General features: G+C 39.7%; 2 protein-coding genes across 2 annotated transcripts; both read right to left on the bottom strand.

Annotated features, from left to right (window-relative positions):
- Window positions 1-1,503: 1,503 nt before the first annotated feature.
- LOC110947910 (red-sensitive opsin) lies at window positions 1,504-3,814 on the bottom strand. Its single transcript, XM_022189242.2, is given in 7 exon segments — window positions 1,504-1,602; window positions 1,692-1,819; window positions 1,822-1,930; window positions 2,016-2,181; window positions 2,274-2,442; window positions 2,546-2,842; window positions 3,681-3,814. Coding segments are annotated over 7 exon segments (1,071 nt in total). The 5' UTR covers window positions 3,784-3,814.
- A 9,116-nt stretch (window positions 3,815-12,930) lies between these two features.
- Window positions 12,931-20,232, bottom strand: opn1sw2 (opsin 1 (cone pigments), short-wave-sensitive 2). Its single transcript, XM_022189254.2, has 5 exons — window positions 19,791-20,232; window positions 17,968-18,136; window positions 17,676-17,841; window positions 17,198-17,437; window positions 12,931-13,452 (listed from the first exon to the last, which is right to left on the bottom strand). Exons 1-5 carry the CDS (start codon window positions 20,173-20,175, stop codon window positions 13,354-13,356), a joined length of 1,059 nt encoding a protein of 352 aa, XP_022044946.1. The 5' UTR covers window positions 20,176-20,232; the 3' UTR covers window positions 12,931-13,353.
- Between the last annotated feature and the right edge of the window lie 586 nt (window positions 20,233-20,818).

Raw genomic sequence — 20,818 nt, 5'->3', positions numbered from 1 at the left:
TTTGTATGTGTATCAGCAAATCTGATAGCCCACACTCTATGAGTTGTGTACTTGTAAAATAATTTCTTGTATGTGTCGATTATTTTTCTTCCCACAAATACAACACAAAAATACACATTCACAAAATCGTAATTACAGGTGCACAAATCATATTTACAGGTGCACAAATCCTTCTCTACAAGTCACATATTTCAGCACTGACACGCTCACATTTTGCACCTATTGTTGCAGCACACTAAGTGCAAAACATACTTGTGCACCTGTATTGTACGAAATGAAGTTGAAGTGAGAATTTGAATATGTGCAAATCTGAATGGGAGGGGCCCTCTCCCAGCCAACTTAGGGCAAAGGCAGGGGGCACCTTGGACAGGTCACCAGTCTATCACAGGGCTGCATATAGAGACAAACAATCACACTCACATTCACACCGATGGACAATTTAAATTACAAATTAACCTCGTACAACTGACTCTGTCAACACTATTCCAGTCTGTTCTGTGCACATTCATGCTCCTGCATGGTTGTACATGTGCAATGGTCAATCTGGCACATGCTATCGATGTAAATATGATCAGTGTTTTTCTATAATAACAAGCTCCACATTTATGAAAACTCTCTTGGTCGTTAGGACCTTTCTTGACTGACTAGTTGCCATTTTTTCTGTCTGTTGTTTGATGTTGGGTAATCAGCATGATATGGGTTCATTAGAACTTTATCTTTTCTAAAAAAAAAACTGTTTCTGTGGCTGTTACAAATAGAGCATTGCACTGAAATAGACTAAAAAAATGTCAGTTTTTACTGCAGGGTTAGCTGAACTCTTTACATTTGACGCTTTGGGCAACTATCAGTATTGGCAGACAGATGATTTAGTTTAACCTTCAGTAGTAATAGTGGAATAATCATATTTTTTTGGAGTCACCTCTATTTTAAAATCATGGATATGGTATGTCATGATATACTTGTGTCTTTTCTCCAGCCAATGCATGTTAACTAAACAGATTTTGGTTTTAATCATGAATGTCATGTTGTGTTTTCATCTCACGTAACTCTCAGGTTGAGCATGAAGTCAAGACAAGCATAACCTTGAACTCACTACGAGGACAACAAATTCCTAATTCAATCAAGCTATCACATCCTGTTTCTATTGTACAAGTTTGATAGCTGCTTTATAAGAGAATGAAAATGTTTGCATGGTCTGTTTCATAACAATAAAACTGACACTACTGGTTGTCGAACAATCTCTGCACTCACAGTTCTAAAAATCACCACAGCAAAGACTTCAAGTATGCTTGATATATTTTATTTTATTTTTTAAAGACCATTAATAAATGAATGATTTCCTTTTTGTATGCCCTTTTTGTTTTCCATTTGCAGGAAAGCTATATTTCAAAAAAAAAAAAAAAAAATAGAAAGAAAACTGAGAAAAAAAACTCAACACATTTATTGTGCAAATCAAAACAGCTCCAAGTTTTTTTTCTTCCCCAAAACGAAGAACATGGAGGTTTATGCAGGAGCCACAGAGGAGACTTCTGTTTTTGATGTGGACACTTCAGAACCATCCTCCACTTCTTTGCCAAAAAGCTTCAAGATGCATGTGCGGAACTGATGGATAAAGAATGAAAAGTAAGTCAAAAATAGACACTAAACACATCTGACATGGTAAGCTGATGACTGTGGAGACCTGAACCCACCTGTCGGTTCATGAAGACGTAGATGATTGGGTTGTAGATGGTGGCGCTCTTAGCAAAGTATGCAGGCATGGCAGCAGCCAGAGGATGGAATGCATACCCAGGGTTGGCAGCAGCAAAGCAGGCAAAAATGTGTAAGGTCCCCAACACAGACAATAAGCAAAGATCATGACCACGACCATCCTGGATACTTCCCTCTCAGCTTTCTGTGTGGACTCTGACTCCTTCTGCTGCATGGCAACCTGTGGTCGACGAAACAGAAGTGTCAGATTTTGCCAGGCTGGTGTCTGCTCATGAAGTATAAAACTGTGAAGTGGAATAACTTACAGCACGGATGGCCAACCACACTGCAAGATAACACAGGATGATGATGGCCAGGGGAAGAAGACAACATGTGACCATGAGAACAATCATGTAGGACTGGACTCCAGGGTCATCACTCCCGCTGAACACATCAGGTCCACAAGAAGTTTTCAGTCCATGAGGCCAGTACCTGACGCGAGACGAAGTTTAACCAGGGTTCAGCTTCCATTGCCACTGAAGAATCTTTTGCAAATCAGTGTGATAACAAAAACAAGGAACTACCTGCTCCATCCAAACATGGGGGGAGCGCACCATACTGCTGCCCAGACCCAGGAGAACACGATTCCACCAGTGGCCCACTTGGCATCAAACTTAACGTTTCCAAAAGGTTTGCACACAACCACCCATCTCTCCCAGGAGATGATAGTCAAGGACCAAAGAGCAGTAATACCTGTGCAAAGATGCATCACATTCATTTAACTTAAATGTAGGAATGTTCTCCTTTTAAAAAATGCTTTTAAACACAGTTACATCAAAGATAAAAAATTGCTTACCACAGGTTGAGACAGTGTAACCCTCAAAGACACACATTGGATGTCCGAGAATGAAATAACCAAAAAACTGGTTGCACACACTGATGGTGCTGGCAAAGACTGTCTCTCCAAGGTCAGCGATGGCAAGATTAACCAAGATCCAGTTTAGAGGATGACGGAGTTTCTTGAACTTTGCTGTGGCCACCAAGACGAGGCCATTGGTAAAGACCGATAATACGACCACAAAAAACATCCAGACTGTGGCAACGTTGTAAACCCATCGAGGAGCAATGTGGTAGTTGGGACCTTCAAAGGGATCTGAAAAAAACAAGTTTCACAGTTTGGTTTCGTGTGGTCTCACCATGTCAAAGTATTACCTTTTGAGAGAGCACAAGCTAATGTACGTGATGGTAAATACAGTGTAAATAATTGGAATATGCCGTCTGTCTTGTAATAAATATTAGACACAAGTATACTTTTCAAAGAGTGCTGTAAAATAATACATGTTATAGTTAAAGTTGGTGTTTAGCACCGTTGCCTTGTGAATCCCCTGTTAGTGTCCCGGCCTGGGCCTGGGATCTTTCTGCATGAGGTTTGCGTGTTCCCCCTGTGCCTGCGTGGGTTTTTTCCGGGTACTATGGTTTCCTCCCAGTGTGCAAAAATATGATGAGGTTAGCTGATAAATCTAAATTGCTCATAGATGTGAGTGTCTTTGTTTGTCCCTGATTTAGCCTTAAGTCAGCTGGGATATACTTCAGCCTCCTGTGAATCTACTAAGGATTAGGTGGGGTAAAGATGATGGATGGATGGATGGATGGATGGATGGATGGATGGATGGATGGATGGATGGATGGATGGATGGATGGATGGATGGGAGAAAATGCTGAAAGATCCTTTGAAGCAGAATTTTGTCTGTTTCTGAAAGTAAAATAAAAATTTCAGTACATTTGCCATGCTGCCCTTTAGATTTTTGCTGTCTATTCAAACTACAACCAACTCTGATCTTTTATCAATAAAATGATATTGTCTCTTCTCTGAGTAATCTTTGAGTCCTCTACTGCAGGTTCTTGAACCATTTTTTCATTTTGTGGACAAGTCCCTCATATGACAAACATTCCCATCAAATTCTACCAAACAAAAAATAAACTTCCATTACCTTTGGTGTGATTGGTGTTTGTGTAAGTAAAGGCAGATCCCCTTGTTGTCTCTTCATTGTACCGCCGGGCAGCAAACACTGGTTTTCCCCACTCCTCTGCCATTCTGATCTGAGAAGGAGGTCCTCAGTTGTCCGTCTTTCTCGTCACTTGCAACCTCCTCGGGTGGCCGATGCCACACGTCTGACTTCAGCTTTTATACATATGCTTTGGAGACCTGTGATAGGATTAGGTTACAGTCAAGTTACAAAGCAGCGTGACACTTGGCAGTAATAATCCACAGGAAAGCAATAAACTTATCTTAAACTGTAATTAAAGCTATTAGCTAATGGGATGAAGACACAAAATGCCAGAATAATCTGGCTGGGAAGCTGATTTCCATCCACTTAGTGAAAGGAACGTTGACCAACACATTTATGGAAAATTTGAGTCCTTATTATCATCTCACTGAATCCTTCAGTAATCTATATTTTCTGTCTCTGAAAATCTATAGCAGTGTAGAGATGAATGTATGAGAAATCTTTACTTGCGGATGCAGGGGGGAATAATTTTTCATTTTCAGTTGTCAATGTGGGAAATTAAAATGTGCAGGATCAGTTGCGTTTGAACACTGAGAGTCTGGGGATGTTCACCCAGAAATCTTGAGCATCAGACATTTAATTTCTGGCATTCTGGGGAAATTTTATGCACCATTTTGTGCCGTTTTTTAATTGGTGTCCGGTGGAGATATGGTGGACCACAAAATGAACCATTTAAATGAGGGTTAAGAGGTAATGTGGTTCTAATTGGGTTAGGATTAGACTTTGAGGTGCAATGATTCCATGTCAGGTAAAGAGCACAAATTAGGGTGTGTGAGTGTGAGTACGTGAGTGTGTGTACGTGAGTGTGTGTAATGTTTGTTTGATTGAGGACTTTTGGAAAACCAAGGGTAATTTGGCTCATCCTTGTTTTGGTTTTTTTTGCATCCCTTAGGGCTGTTTCATGGTTAAAGGGTTGAATTTGCTTTTGTCTGTATATGTGTGTGTGTGTGTGTGTGTGTGTGTGTGTGTGTGTGTGTGTGTGTGTGTGTGTGTGTGTGTGTGTGTGTGTGTGTGTGTGTGTGTGTGTTTGTGCCATATTGTCATCTATTGCGGGGATGACAATTGCATGTGCATCTGACTCCTAAGTTCAGCCCAACCCCATTATAGGTTAATGTGTGGATTGAGATGAGCATGAAAGGTCAGTCCAGCATTAAAGCAGCTTTGGTGGACAAGTGGGGATCCATGGCTCCATTATAGTAACAGCTGCAGTTAATGGAATTTGAGGGATGTAAGGCACCTTTAATCTTTGCATAAAGACAGTTCACCTTAGAACACTGGACTTTTCACCATCCCTTTGAGTCTCGAATTCACGTCAACGACCTTATGGCAAGGGTTATGTGGAGGGCACAACACATTTGGATTTATGCAGATATGAACAAGTGAAAGGAAAAACAACTCATCTAAGGTTTAGTAAGGTAAGCACGTGTATTGTGGATCTTTAAGTGTGTGTGGAAACCTTGTTGTAGAAGGCGTCATTTTGTCATCTTCAGCGTTTTTTATGGATCCTGTGATGTGTGCTTCTAGAAGCTGATGGTATTTAACTAAATCCATTCCTCCCCTCTACCAGCAAAATGTCTACTGTGCCACTGGATGCAAATCAAGCCCATTATTATCCATCCACCCTCATGTTTAACAGTTAAAGACGTGATTTTTTTTCCTGAAAGTCAGATCACTTTTTTTCCAAACTGGGAGCTGTTTCCAAAATGCATCCAGCTTGTTCTGACACTCATCTGCACATATTAATGTTGTGGTGAAGATGCAGGAAAGCTTTTCTCCTGATAACTGTTCAATAAAGATGATTTTTGTGCTGGAGCTGCTGAATAGCAGAACACATCATCGCCACTCCAAAGTATAATATATCTTCCAGAAGCTCGTCTGCAGTGAAACAGGGGTTTTTATTTCTTAGTTTTTCAGACTTCAGATTGACCCCAGTTTCTGTTTATCGTTATTTTTTAATTAGATTGCAAATTAGATTACAAAGGCTTTCTAAAAATACTTTGTCGACCTCCTATGGCATTCACTTGCTTTGTGGGCATCAAATATTTTGATTTGTTGAGGAGCTGATGGCTGCTGATGGTTGGGACAAGATTTGAGAAGTTCCCAGCAGCTGTAAATGTTAAAAACAACTGTGATTAAATTCTACAACATAAAACATCTTAAAGGAATGTTGTCAGATCAACTCATCTTTTATAGTTAATTAATTTATAGGTTGTATTAATTTTTAGTTAACTGAATTTAAATAGTTGAATTTGTGTTTGGTTCTTGTGACTTCAGGCCTTTTTGATCTTAAATTTATGAGTTGAATGATGAATAGCTGAGAGTTCATTCAGGCAAATACAGTCAGTTCATAAGAAAATAAACCAGCATTTAAGCAGACTTCCCAGGATGCATTACTGGAGTTAAATTTCTCGAGAGACTCTTGTTTTTAGCAGTTATTTTTAATATAAAAACAGTCATGATAGGAACTTACAGCATGTCCGTTAATTCAAAGAGATTTTCTGTGTTGTGAAAATGTAAAATTAGCTGAGGTAAATTAATTGAACTTGAAGAAATAATTTAATAAACTTAAATTATTGAGTTGAATCAACAAGTCACATAGACAATGGTCTCAGGCAGACTTTTTTCCTTTCTTTGACATTTATGTTTTTTAAAGTGTTTCCTCCTACTCATTTTCAGCTGTTGAAGTTATTTTTGACCAGAGTCAGTGCAAAGACTAATAAATTATAAATCTACAGGTTACAGGGTCTGAATTCGACACAACATTGCCGTGGTCACAATTGTCTGATTATTAGAAAAAGAACAACAATAATTTAACTTAGCATATGTTAAAGACAACAACATGTTTCCACCATGTCTGTTTTCTCTAACTGCCAAGAACAATGAGAGTCTGTGGAGAGATTGAACTCTAACAATGCTTCCTTGGAAGTCTGTTTATGTGCTTGTTTTGATTCTTATTAACTTAATTTAACAAGTTGAGTGAACTCGCAGCTGCTCGTTCATTCAACTAAAACAGCATTGTAGGTCAAAATGTCTGAAGTTTTTAAGTTCTGAAGTGTTCTAAAAACAAAGTAGACATTTGACATTTGTTTAACTAGGAAATGACCACTGCTGCTACTTTTTATGTTTACAACTGCTTAACTGTTTACAACACGTAGAGCAAGTGTCAGACAGAGTTATTAAATGCAATAAAGCATATGCATACAGGACACGTACCTCTTAAAAAGCCAAAGGTATGAAGTCGCACTTAATCTTATACGGAAGTTGAAAGCCTGAGTGGATGAAAGACAAACCTTGACATGAGAAAGCAGTGAAGACAAAGTTCATATGTAAAATGACCAAAAGAATAAATTGTTAGCAGCAATATAGAGTAAAACAAATAAAATATAGAATTCCAATACACATAAAATAAGCTTCGCTGAACATGTTCAAAGATTGAAAACTGATTGCTTATGGTACCATTTTACAGAAAACTATTTGAAGCACTAAGAGTTGGAAAACCATGACTTAAATGATAGAACTCCTGCTGTCGGGACACTATTGGAGTGGTTTCACCCATTATATTTGCTCAATGATTGTCCTAATATTGGCCTTAAATGTTAAAAACATCATTTCAATATTTTTTTTCTCATAATGCATGCCTCTGATAGATACCATACTCTACATTTATAAACCTTGCATTGGTGCCAATCATAGGGGGAAAAAATAGCCTCAAAGGGCTAAAAATAATGGTTGTGGAATGTTCGAGTAGACAGAAACATACAACACATTTACACCATCCTGTAACTGGTTCATATTATTCTGTCAAAGCAGGGCAGTATGCATGAAGATCATATGTGCATATCAACGAGGCTGCCACGAAATTTCTAAAGTTATGACACTTCAATATTACTCCACAGATAGGCACAAAGAAAGCAATGCAAAATCGATATGACCCCACCTTCTTTAAAAGCTTAAAAACTAATGTTACCTATGAGGCCAGATTTTACATGTTTCACCAGATAACATTCTAAAAATCTGTGAATTGAGGTGGAATGATCCATATTTACTTTTACTATACCATTAATTTGACTAAACTCCTCTGTAAATGGTTGGGTAAAGTTAGACCATGACTGCTCAGCTGTCAGATTTCATATGAAACCTGTGCAGTGTGCCCTAGTTCTGTACAATAGTGCTACAGCCAAGTGGATCAAGATATCACTCTAAGCTTGCTGTGACGTTTTTATTTATCTGATTTTGATAGAAACTCCTCTCCTGGCTGTGGTGTCCCTGTGGTGAGACACTTGATTGTGGATCTTTAATCTGTCACAACAGTTGCCATTTGTTCTCAAACAGATACACCCTGCAGTCACAGCACTGGTTTAATATCTCATTAACGGCCCAGTTGCAGACATTTTCACCCTGCTTAAAGCTAAACCTCTAATTAGTTTGACCAGTGATGTACAGGTGAAGAATTTTCACGTTCCAGAAGACCAAAGCAGATTATACGGACAACTCAGGTTCCTCCACAAAGCAGATTAACACACAGTAATTACTTCTGGCATGGTCGCTGTGAAACACATCAATCTCTCCGGAGCCACAGATCACTTCAGGAGAAAGGTTAATCAAAGCTACTATAGTGGTTTATTTGAATCCTCTGACTGTGTTTTTATGGAGTCCTCTTCTTGTGCAGGTAGCTGGTTCACAGACTTGACCAGAACTCCATTGGGACTGTACATCAAGAAGAGGATGGAGCCAGAACCCAAAGGAATCTATAAACTTTTTTTCTATTTTTTAAAAACCTGTCTTTCTAAATGCATCTACATTTATATTAGTACTCATGTTTAGTGATTTTTAACTGTAGTGATAGTTGTTTAAACCAACATATTTTCTAAATATGTGCAGTTAATTAATGTCTTAGAAGATTAGTTATTGTTTTTAGCCTCTTTTGACTGCTATTTCCATGCTGGGATGTTTCGGGGGTACGTCTGGAATTCTGTTAGTTCTGAACTATACATGTTTGGTAAAAAGTTCACTACTAGTAGAACTCGGATTTGCTCCCGACTATCGACAGGAATCTCCATGACCACCGTGACCGTGGTAAGCGTCTGGTTTATCCATGAACAGGTGACAGTTAATGGCTGTGATTAATTACGTTGGTGTGAAGTGAACCAGGTCCACCTCTGTTGCTCATATGGCCTTGTGTGTTCACGTCACATCAGGTAATAACCGTTGTGTTTTATCCGTCATTGAGGAGTTTGTAATGACAAGAATCTTTCACTTTTTTTCCTTCAAGCAGCACAAATAACCCAAGAGGCACTTCTTGTAGGAGCATTTCCAAGTTTGATTTGACTGACTGATTTCCATTTCTGATTCACAGCATGACAAGATGTACCATCATATTTTATGTTTCCAGTTTTCACATTTATTATGTGAATTGTTTTTATGCATTCACTACTTTCACATGAGCAAAATTGTCTATAGCTGCAGGGAGGTGTAACTGAAGAATGTATTTATTTATTTTATGCTACTTTTATAACCAGCAAAATGCAAGTATTTATTCAGATTAATACTGTATTTTTTGTTTGTTTTATTGCTAAATTTCATCCTGCTACAGCAGCTTGTACACTGAGGTAACACAGCTTTCATATTCATGTAACAATGTTTAGTTAATTGTGTGAAAGCATTTGAAAAGTTGAAGTATAGTAACCTAAAACTGTCAGTCATTTTTCACAAAAATAATAATACATTTTTTGATTTATGTCTGCAGTGCTTCAGATTTATGAAATTGCACTAATCTCACAATTATTCATGCTGCCATTACATGCAAAAATGTGTGTTTATGTTTTTGCCAAAATATTCACTAAATTCTGCAAGGTATTGCTCTAAAGTGAGCAAACTAGAGAATGACTAACAGACTGAAAAAAGTTGTTTCCCTTAAATTTTATGAATAAAAACTAATCAGAACATTGAAGACTGCTAGTATTTGCAAGTCACCGTTCCTAGTTGTCTAGTGTTCTGATGGAGACGTCTATTGGCCAAATGTCTGCATCTTTAACACCACAGTGACACATAGATGTAGACTTGTAACAGTTTGCATCAATTTTTTTGACAACTTCAAATGAAATTATGTTCAGCCAAGAAACTATATTGAGTTAATGGGATTAACCTGTCCATTTTTAATTTCAAGTCCAAACTGTCTTAAATTGTCCGGGCATGCTGAGAAACTCTTAAAGCTGCTGTCCGGAGTTTCCATTTGTTTTCAATTTATGTATCATTTTTAACAAAGCTTAAATGTGTTAGTCTAGTTCGATACTATAATATAAAGTTAGTATAACGCGATATGAAAATTTATTCCTGAGCTCCGCCTTCCTCTCATAGACCCCCATGTTATTCCAAAAAGCGCCGGTTGCTGCCGACCAATCAAGTTCGAGCTTCAGCTTTGTCATGCTGTCAATCAACGGTTACGCGCACAGCAAGCAAGCCCATGCAGAGGTGGGCGAGCTACGCACTACACAACCGCGCGCACATTTGTTTTGCTTGTGGAGGAGAGAGCATCAGGGCTCAGCAACTTCCAGAAAAGTTACCAATCCCACGGCTTGTCAGGCCAAGAGACTGCAGGACGTTTTTTGGCTCGGGGTGCTCGCGTCGCTCCCCGACCACGGCCTCCATAGCCCGCCTGACGGCTTCGTTTAGATGCCCGACCTCTGGAGGAAGATGTTGGGGCGTCTGGGACATACTCTTCGTCAGAGGAGTCATGCAATTCTGAACTCTAGATAGAAATAAATAAACAATGTAACACATATACACGCGTAAATGCACTAAGTTTGATAAACAACGTCATCGAGAGGGATACACGAGTGTAATCACATATTGAAACTTTACTAGTTCGTCCTAGCAGATTCATGTTATTTTGGTATTAGGACAAGTTAGACTCAATACAGCATTCTAACGTAATTCCTTTATTATTTACTAAATGTACTAAATGCAGAAGAGGGGAAAACAGCAAAACAGGCAAGATGCTGCAGCACTCCTCTCATGTACTGCGCGCGTGCACAAATAAAGGGGCGAAATCAGAGGGAGGGAGGGTGGGACCACCAGTGTTTTGGGCGACGCTGCGATTCAAACTCCGGACAGCAGCTTTAAGTTAAAGCCAATTTCATTAAGTTACCTCCATGTGAATGTTGGTAACTCAACTAACGCAAAAAATTTGAGTTTAAATTATACACAATATTTCACTGATGTTATTATCAACATTATTATTTCAACACAAGTTATTAAGATAATGTCTACAATTTAAAAGGTTTATCTAAATCAGTTAATTGGATTAAATTAAATACCTGGCAGCCATGCGTGTAATTAGGTGGGGAAAAAGAGTCCCTTGTCTCTTTTAATGTGTAGAAGTTCTTGTATTGCAGTGAAGAACAGAGGTCATAAAACTTGATGGTAGCAGTCTTTTAAAATGATCCAGTGCTAGTATATCAAAGGGAAAATGTGCATAGTCAGTAATGTTGTACATTTATAGAACCTGTAATATCTGTGCTGCTGTCTTTGCCTCATGCTTGAATTTCATGCCTTTTGTTGCATTACCTGGGGTGTGGGGGTGTGGGTGTGTGGTGGTGGTGGTGGTGGGGGGACCTATAAAACTAAAACTGACTAAGCAAACTAAGCTGACAATCGAAGTACCCACATCAACGAGGAACTGAACAGAAGGAAGGAGACAGAGCTGGGACCAAACGAACAAAACGGAGGAACTACACTAACATGACAGGCAGGATCGGGGAATCCGAGATTAGAAGAGAGCTGGTGGCAAAAACCACAAGTACAGGAAATGACAGGCTAGCTGAGTCCAAGGTAGGCTATTGTAGTTTAGTGGTGAAGCAGAGAATCCATGTGAAGATCTGTTTTCAGGAGGAAAGCTGACATCTGACAGTTTATGGTTCGGTGGGGAGTGAGTGAATGAGATGAGTTTAAAGGATTATCTTATCTTATCTTATCTTATCTTATCTTATCTTATCTTATCTTATCTTAAAGAGCTGGGGGTGAGCAGGTGAGTTGAATGGACTAATTAGTGCAGCTGACTCTTGTCTCAGCAATCAGTAGAGTGCAGACAGGTGATGCAGGAGGGTGAGTGAGAGAGACAATGGCTGAATCCCAAACCGCCCCCTACACACTATCCCTACACACTACCCCTCCGTTTGCGCGTTCCCGCGGAGGGTCCTCCATATTAAGGGCCGTCCCAAACCACGTAGTGCGGAGGGGGAGTGGACTGTTCAGCCCTTAAATAGCGAGTCTGCATCGATGCTCACTCTGGACAACTTTTTCAGGAAGTGCAACGTCGAAATGGAGGAGGAAACAACATATCGATGTAAGTTCCACATGCGTCCATTATTTCTCCCACGCCTTTTTCACACTGACAGAACATCACAAAAAGAGTGGTGTAAAAAGATAAATCAAAAGAAACAAATCTTCTTCTCTGCTGACGTTTGATTTAATTGTGCACCCCCTGACACCTTAAAATTTGCACACAACTGACAGAATTCATTTATTCATTCATTCATTTGTTGGATTTGAAATGCCAGATAATAGGATTGGAAAACATGTGAGTGAAAAAAAATGGGATGCTTTCGTCTTCTGGAAGCAGCAGCGATCCTTGTTAGTTGCAACCTGTGCCACAGCGCTACAGCCATGCACAGTAGGCGTCTTTGTGTTACCATGACAATGACGTCTTCCGTTTTCCGCTGAGGCGACACGGCGTCCCATTTCTGACGATCGTATTTATACCCTCCCCCTTCGATAATAGGTGCCCTCCACAGCTGCGAGTGTGACTTCTTTTGGAGTGACACTCGGTAGTGTAGGGGGAGTGTGTAGGGGGCGGTTTGGGATTCAGCCAATGAGACAGGCAGGCAGACGCAGAGACAGTTGGACGCAGGAAAAGGGAGCCAGAGGGACAAGGAGAGAGAGAGACACACAGGAGACAGACAGATGACAGAAACAGGAAGAAGGGACAAGGAGGGAGAGGAAAAAGGGCTGGAGCAGGGATCATAACATGTTGTCTTCAAGATACATTTTTAACACAAATTGTCTCTGTCTCACTGCTGAAGTCTGGAAACAGAATTGTGATTTGCGTAGCGTTTCGAAACATCTACATTTGTCCCAAAGCAACATTCTGACACAAATGTTGGCTGTAAAGTTGTTGGCTGTTTATTAATCTTCTAGAAAACGGCAGGTTGTATATACATATACACATATACAGGCATGTGCCTTCACAAAATAACTACAGTACAACTTGTCAAACTCATACAGAGATGCGACAAGTATTTCCTTAGAAAGGTTGAAGACAATGGGTTAGGTGACCTTAATCTTTATTTCTTTGACAAGAAAAGCAGCAATTTAGGATACAATACAATACTAAAAGAACATGCACCCGTTTCACTTTCATCATCATAGGCAGTAGCCTTTTAAAGACACAAATAATCACTTAATTATTGGAACTACTTATTTTTTTAAACATTTTTCATTGCATAAAAATCTCTATTTGTAAAAAGAATCCAGAGCCATTTGCCATGCGATTTGTATATTCTCGATTCGTAATCCTTCAAAGTTAAGTGTGAACAGCCTAAGCAGGTTCAACTTTAGAGACTTCAGTGGTTGATTGACTTGTTGATTCCTCATCGCCGCCACTCATCCCCAGCATCTGCTTCATACATGAGCGGAACTAATGAAGAGAACAAAGATAAATGCATTAGTTGATTCTTGATTTTTGAATGCTCCCCATCTATAATTCTTGCTTCTATATGTTATTGAATGTTGTAGTTCAGGGCCGGACTGGGAAAGAAATTCAGGCCGGGAGATTTCCAATCAGTCAGGCCACTTCCGCCACCGCAAGGGTTGTGTCACGTGGGATAATGCACCAAAATTTTGTTTTTTTTTTCCTTTCAAAAATATGCCTTTTACAGTTATATTATAGCAATTACAACACTACTAAACAGACAGTAAGTCTATTAAACACAACCATAACGACAGCTCCATACAGTCCAGTACTTTTCTCTTCTGTAATCTCTTCACTACCCTCACCAATTTTTCCAATGTTTTCCTATTATTTATATAATATGTGGAATTAAAAAAATATATATAGTATTTTGTCAGCAAATCATTTAGATGTCAACTGGTCATAGCTAGCAACTGTGTACAGTACATGCACTATATAGCTAGCCATATCTTCTTAACCTGTTCTGTTGTAACAATGGCAATGCCAGATATACCAAAATGGCAGATGCATCAGCAGCAGTACATAGATAATATATTTTATTTATCCATCCCTTGGCTTATGATACTGGAATCCCTATAATCCAAGGTTGGAATATACACAGGTGACTTGTCTAGTAAATATATTACGTTTTGACTATTGAGAGACAAACACAACAAATCACCACAGCACTGCAGCAGACAGACGGCAAAAGAAATCTACAATGTGGAATAAAGCTTCCTTTGACAACCAGTAGTGAAGGTTGTTATTGTTGCTGTTAGAATAAAGCAAAGGCCATAGAAAGACAAATGGTGTGTGAGTGTGCACTTCATCGTGTTATTAAAAGGGTGAGGGTCTAACTCTGAGGGTACAAGTGACCCTTTGCTCAGCCCCTCCCACAAAGGGCTACTGTCCAATCCTAGGTTAGAAACCATCAAAATGCACAGGAGGCCTGTCAAGCTTTCAAAAAAAAAATCAATATGCCTAAGCTGTGTGCATACAGCACTTACAAGTCTAACAGTCAATATTTGAGAAGTTTGGAGGGTGGTATGGATTTTTTTTTTTTGGCCTTTCTCAAGCCCAAGATGCAAACAGAAAGATGCTGAGTGTGGATAGAGCCTAAGAACACCTGCATTTGTTCTAATGTAAGGTGTTAACTATCATGAGCGCTATGTGTCAGGTAAGATAATGTTAACAAACTAAGATGCTTCAATAGCAGGTTACTTCTGTTAAACCCTGAGCCATTGAGATATGTGAACAAGAAATATGTGTAACAGAAACAAGTTCTGACATACTGATATATTTTAGCATTTTGTGAATGGCCACCATAGAAATGGGCAAACACAACGACAATGAAAGACAAATTAAAATTAATTTCAATTTAAACAGAACATATCGACTTACCCTACTCTGCAAGAACAGTGTTGTTCTTGGTTTAATTGTTTTGATTTCACTTTAACTCTGCCAACATTTGATTTGATGTGTTTCTCTCTGAAACATACTGGAGACCTTTTCTGGCTACTTCTTTCTAAAGTATCTGAAGAATCTGTTCAGATATTTGAATAACACTCATTGATTTCACTCAAAACTCCATATCAATGGAGAACTCCATTCTAGAAGGGAAAGCTTGACAGGCGTAGCAACAGTAACCAAGGGGGCGTGGCTTAGCAAAGTGTCACTTGCAACTGAGAAAATGAAACAAAGTTTTCTAATATAGCCAAGCAAATCAATAATATACCAATCATTTTTATTATATTTTGGCCTTTGAAGTCTGATGATGCATTTGTGAGAAGAACCGACCGTTTGTAAACTTACTTGAAGCAGCAGCATCATTTATTTTCAATTGTACACTGCTGGACCTGGGCAGGGGTTGATGAAACGTGTGTTATTTTATAACACTTTGCCCCTTCGTCCTCCAGCAACCTTTTTTTCTTCTCCATGTCCCTCTCATGTCCACTTTTTCTCTTCGTCTTTTCTCGTTTTTTGCCGCCAGCTTTCTCAGGGTGCTCCATAACCTTCGCTCCTTCCACTCTCTGGCCTCACTCTCATATCACCGGTCTGCAGTGCATGCTTCCCCGTTCTCACTATGAAGGGGCGGGCCATAAAGCAACTAACCAATCATGGCACGTTTCTTCTAAAAAAATGTCACTTTGACCAATCCCTATCCTTCTGATTTAGAGCTCAGAGCACTTGCTTTGTGTGAGTGACAGGAGGGTGGGCGTGTACTCTGTAAGGCTTCTAGCCCTGCTGTCTCTGGCCTGTCTGCCAAAAAGCCGAACAACTTTTTTTCATTGGCCTGCCAGTCCGTGGCTGGCCTGTCCAGGCAGGCCAATAAGGAGGCAGGCCACTGGGAAAAGTCCCGCCTCTCCCAATTGCCAGTCCGGGCCTGTTGTAGTTCGATGGAAGTTTTGTAATTGGTAGTGTCTACAGATACGGACCCGTACCCGTAGCCTGTGGGCTACGGATACGGCACTTTCCATTTGCCAGACAGATACGGACCCGTACGCGAGTCTCGCGAGTCAAGAAGCTGCTAACCACCACAAACTGTTGAAAGGTAAGCAAAACTTCAGTGTACCGCCGGTGGTACACTTACTAATTTGCATAGGAATTTCAAGAATGTCCGACGGCTGCAAACGCGATTATACAAACACTATACGCCGATGGAAAGCTTAGATTCTCATGAATCCGCCGGTACAAACCACTTTCAGATGTGATTACCACAGCGGGTGAGAAAAACACATTTGTCCGACAAAAACAAATATTCATCCATCCGTTCTCTATACACGGCTTCAACGCACACAGCGGGACTCACATTTCCGGGTTCATTATTACACACAGATGAAAATATTCCACAAAAAACGGCCATAATCCAACCTTGAACATCCAGACGACACAAGCCAGTAAACTATTTTGTCCAAAACATAAAATCCACGAATCGGTCGTTTTCAAGGAAATGCACCTCGCGATGCGCGTCCAATATTCCCTGTATTTTTTGTCATTTTTTAAATTTAAAAATAGAATATTAGCGATTTTTTTGTACTGAAAATGGCTGGAATTGACTGCAGCTTAAAGGGTTAAGGTTAGGGTTAGTGTTAGGGTCAGGTTTAGGGTCCGTACCTGTAGTACCGATGCTACGGGTCCGTACCGCTAGCGTCTACCGGGAGTCACGTGACCAGATCTCGTGTATCTGTCTGCCAAATGGCAAGTGCCGTGTCCGTAGTTCACAGGCTACTTGTACGGGTCCGTACCTCTAGCAACAACCTTTGTAATTCATTATCCTCCCATACTATGTGTTAATTGGTTGCAAAGTTGCTGCTACTTCCGATTTAAGATGGTTTCTCTTTGTACTACACCTTTTGCCAGATGAAGGTCTAGCACAGAACAATCTGAAATAAATGTATTTCTGCAAGTCGGATAGTATGATGGAATCTACCTGAAACTTCTGGAGTCTTTCTTAAATAACTGTAACTTTTGGTTGATCTATTTGTCCAAACCAATAAAGCATTAAAAATATGAGGTGTAGGCTTAACTGCTTGCCAGGCGTTCTGTGTTTTGGAACTTCTGTTTTACGAAATCCACCACTGGAGGGTCTTAGTGGACTGGTCAATGCTATGTTGAATTCAGTACAACTTCAGCACAGTTGCATGAATGGAGAGTCAATGTCCTGCCTGCAAAAAGCTCATAAAACTGACTGAGTGCTGGACAGTGAGCCCACCTGTTTATTTAAGAGCACGTAGATAACAGGGTTGTAGACTGTGGAGGCTTTAGAGAGGGCGGAGGGGATGGTGGCCAGTCGTAGGTCAAACTCTTGCCCACGATTGTTCATAACCCAAATAGCAAAGGAGGCGTAAGGCATGTAGCAAACCAGGAAGCCCAGCACCATGACGATCACCATCTTGGTCACCTCCCGCTCAGCCTTCTGGGTGCTGACAGACTCAGCCTGGGCCTTTGCTACCTGTTGAGCAAAACAACAAATTGTGAATTTGGAACTTTTCTTTCCCTCTCTCTTACCGATAATATCCTTTTTAATATTCTCCTTCACACTGCTTTTGCTAACTTGTATTCTTTATTTATGAAGAGCTACTGAAAAATACAACACCAAATAAGCTGAGTTATTGATTCAAATATTTTTCTACATGCAAGCAACCTAAACCAAATAGATGACAAAGGATAGCTCATGAAATGTTGCTTACCGCTTTCACCGCAAAAAGCAGCTGTGAGTAGCAGAAGACAATGGTCGAGAAAGGGACAGCAAAGCAGAAGCAAAAGAGGAACAACACATAGGACTCATTGTTAAACTGGTTGTTTGTTGTGTACCAGTCTGGACCACAGGCACATTGCATGCCCTCTGGGATGTACCTGGAGACACACACCACGACAGATCAGTCAATATTCTGCATATATGGTTTCTGTGCATATATTTGGAAACCGGAACAAGGGAAATGGGGAGCTTATATCCTATATTAAACCGTTTCATACACTGACCTACTCCATCCAACCAGAGGAGGAACTGCTGCACACAAAGCAAAGACCCAGGTCAATGCACAGAGGCCTATAGCGTGGTTGGGCTGGAAGGAGAAGTTTCCAAGTGGCTTGCAGACAACCAGCCATCTCTCAACGGCTATCACAGCGAGCGACCACAAGCTAACCATGCCTGCAGAGAGACAAAGTTATAACAATAAAATACTGAAAACCAGCATTGTTTTCAGTGACACAATGTTTTCATTTTCACAGAAAAAACATTTCTAACTGTGTATCATTAAAAATTCTACGACTCTAAATTTTCTATGAAATTTATTTAAAATAAAAAATAACAAAAACTACATTTTCAGCTGCATAAAGAGACACTAACATATCCCTCACCTAGAAAACAGGCAGTACAAAGGTGATGGACTAAGATTTTGTTTTTTAACTGCGACTGTTGAGCACAAATCACAGTTCTAGGTAAAGACATAAAAACCTGTAGACTTTTCCTATTAAAATAAATAACATGTTGGTTAGTTGCCTTCTTAGCAGCTATTAGCGCTAATCACTGACTGTGTTTTCCATACAAATGACCAGACAATAAATATGTATATTGTTGTATATTTTTAGGCTGAAATTTGTTGCAGTTAACATAAGCATAATCTCCCGCATGCAGAGGTGGGTAGTAACAAGTTACATTTACTCCGTTAGATTTACTTGAGTTACTTTTTGAAAAAAAAAAGTATTTCTGAGAGTAGTTTTACTCTGCCATACTGTTACTTTTACTTGAGCAGATTTGAGAAGAAGAAACTCTACTCTTACTCGGTTACACTGGGCTACACTCAACTCGTTACTTTTTTATTTAATGCATTAGAAATACAGCTTACAGTATATGTTGTCACTGGAAGTAGTTTTCACTGTTCAAACATAAAAATGTTACCTTACAACAGGTATTTGTTTCAAAAGCTTTATGTTGTGGAAAACGAGATTTGGAAATTTGTGTTTCTTGTGCCTTAACTTGCTATTTATTTTTGCTGTTTTTTTATTTTGTTATTTGGAAATACCAGAATTTGCACATTATTGTACATTTTTGTCTGTCTGATTTCATCATTTTTAAAAAATAAATTGGACATTACAATCAAACAGTTACTCAGTACTTGAGTAGTCCTTTCACCAAATGCTTTTTATCCCCCGCCGGCCGTAGGCATGGAGGGGGATATTGGCGTGGGCACGTCCGTCCGTATGTCCATCCGTCCGTCCGTACGTCCCGTCCGTCCGTACGTACGTACGTACGTACGTCCACATTTCGTTTCCGCAGCATATCTCAGAAACTACTTGAGGGATTTCATTCATATTGCACCCAGGCCATCTCTATATAGTATAGATGCGCCTTTTGGGGTGCATGACCTTGACCTGATTTTCAAGGTCATACTGAGGCACTTCAAATATTTTTTGATTCTGTTTCTGGAGCATATGTCAGAAACTACCTGTGCATAATGTAGATCTGCCTTTTTTGGTGTATGACCTTGACCTGACTGTTTTTATTGTAGTGAAGATGTATCATTTTGTAGGTGTATCGTCCAGTATATATTATTATTTCTTGCACTTAGAGGCACTATATATAAGGCGGGGGATGTTTTAAGCGAAGCGTGTTTATTACTCTTACTTGAGTAATTTTTTTGATGACTATTTTTTTCTTCTACTTGAGTGATCTTATTTTGAAGTAACATTACTCTTACTTGAGTACAATTTTTGGCTGCTCTACCCACCTCTGCCTGCATGTAAAAATGTCTTATCTGTATTGTATTGCATGTAATCCAGTTTTGATTTCTCTCAGTCCTTACCACCAAGACTTGCTGTAAATCCTTCAATCTTGCACCCCACTGGACCCAGAATCATGTATCTGAAGGCAAAGCAGATGAAGCAGGTGGAGGATCCCATAGAGGAGACGATCAGGTTCGCTACGGCCAAGTTCACCAGGATGTAGTTCAGATGAGAGCAGAGCTTCTTGTATTGAAGAGTACAGACAATAGTGAGAACGTTGATGGCTGTACCGGCCACAGACAAGAACAACATAAATGCTGACAATGAATAAAAGAGACCTGGGCTTCCTAAATGGTCCTGAGGGACCAGGTACGGGCTGAGAGCTGTGATGTTTTTGGTGTCCAGGGCAATGGGGATCCAGAAGTCCTGTGGAAGCTCTTTGGAAGGATACCCTCTCATTTTCATCTGGTTGTGTGTTAAACAAAATTAGTCGAATAATTATTAGGTGATAGCAACTGCAAAGATTGCAAACGGTTACTAAGTCCAGTGGAGCCGTGCCTCTCTGAGCTGCATTTATAGGAGCTTTGAATACTGGTCAGGCTCAGCTTAATTGGCTCAAGAACAGGATTTAATGCTTTCCATGAACCATGTACGCCACCTCCGAGCTAATACAGAGATTAGCATCGCATTATCAGAGTAGGCAAGGATATCTCATTACATGCCAACGTAAGACATTTGTAAACCACATAATCTGATCCTCAGTGATGTCCTTTAGTTTCATGCTGTGTTTCTTGGCACCATTTCTGCAAAAAGACATGTTTTCTGCAAAGTATCCTGATCTGTTTGAGATGATTAGTAGTAATAGTAGTTTACAGTGTATATATAAGATAGTAAAATCACTGTCCAACAACATTGCAAAAAAGATTCAATAGATAACAACCATATTAACTAAAGGCCAAAATAATAAAATTAACAAAACTAATATTATCAACATTTTACAACTGAATGCACACTAAATGACTTGCTTACAGCTATGTGCTCAACAAAACACATCAGAAAAAAGTATACAGCATCAGCTTCACAAATGGCTGAATGTTTTCCATTGTTA

The sequence above is a fragment of the Acanthochromis polyacanthus genome, chromosome 5, assembly GCF_021347895.1.
Source record: "Acanthochromis polyacanthus isolate Apoly-LR-REF ecotype Palm Island chromosome 5, KAUST_Apoly_ChrSc, whole genome shotgun sequence".
Classification (NCBI taxonomy): domain Eukaryota; kingdom Metazoa; phylum Chordata; class Actinopteri; family Pomacentridae; genus Acanthochromis; species Acanthochromis polyacanthus.
This window is presented reverse-complemented; position numbering and strand designations above follow the sequence as displayed.

Coding starts and splice junctions, on each gene's coding strand:
- opn1sw2 (XM_022189254.2), bottom strand. CDS start 20,175: ATGAAAATGAGAGGGTATCCTTCCAAAGAGCTTCCACAGGACTTCTGG. Junction 17,842..17,967: donor CCTCTGGTTGGATGGAGTAG/GTCAGTGTATGA, acceptor GTGTGTCTCCAG/GTACATCCCAGAGGGCATGC. Junction 13,453..17,197: donor ACGTGCTCTTAAATAAACAG/GTGGGCTCACTG, acceptor TCTCTTCATTAG/TTCCGCTCATGTATGAAGCA.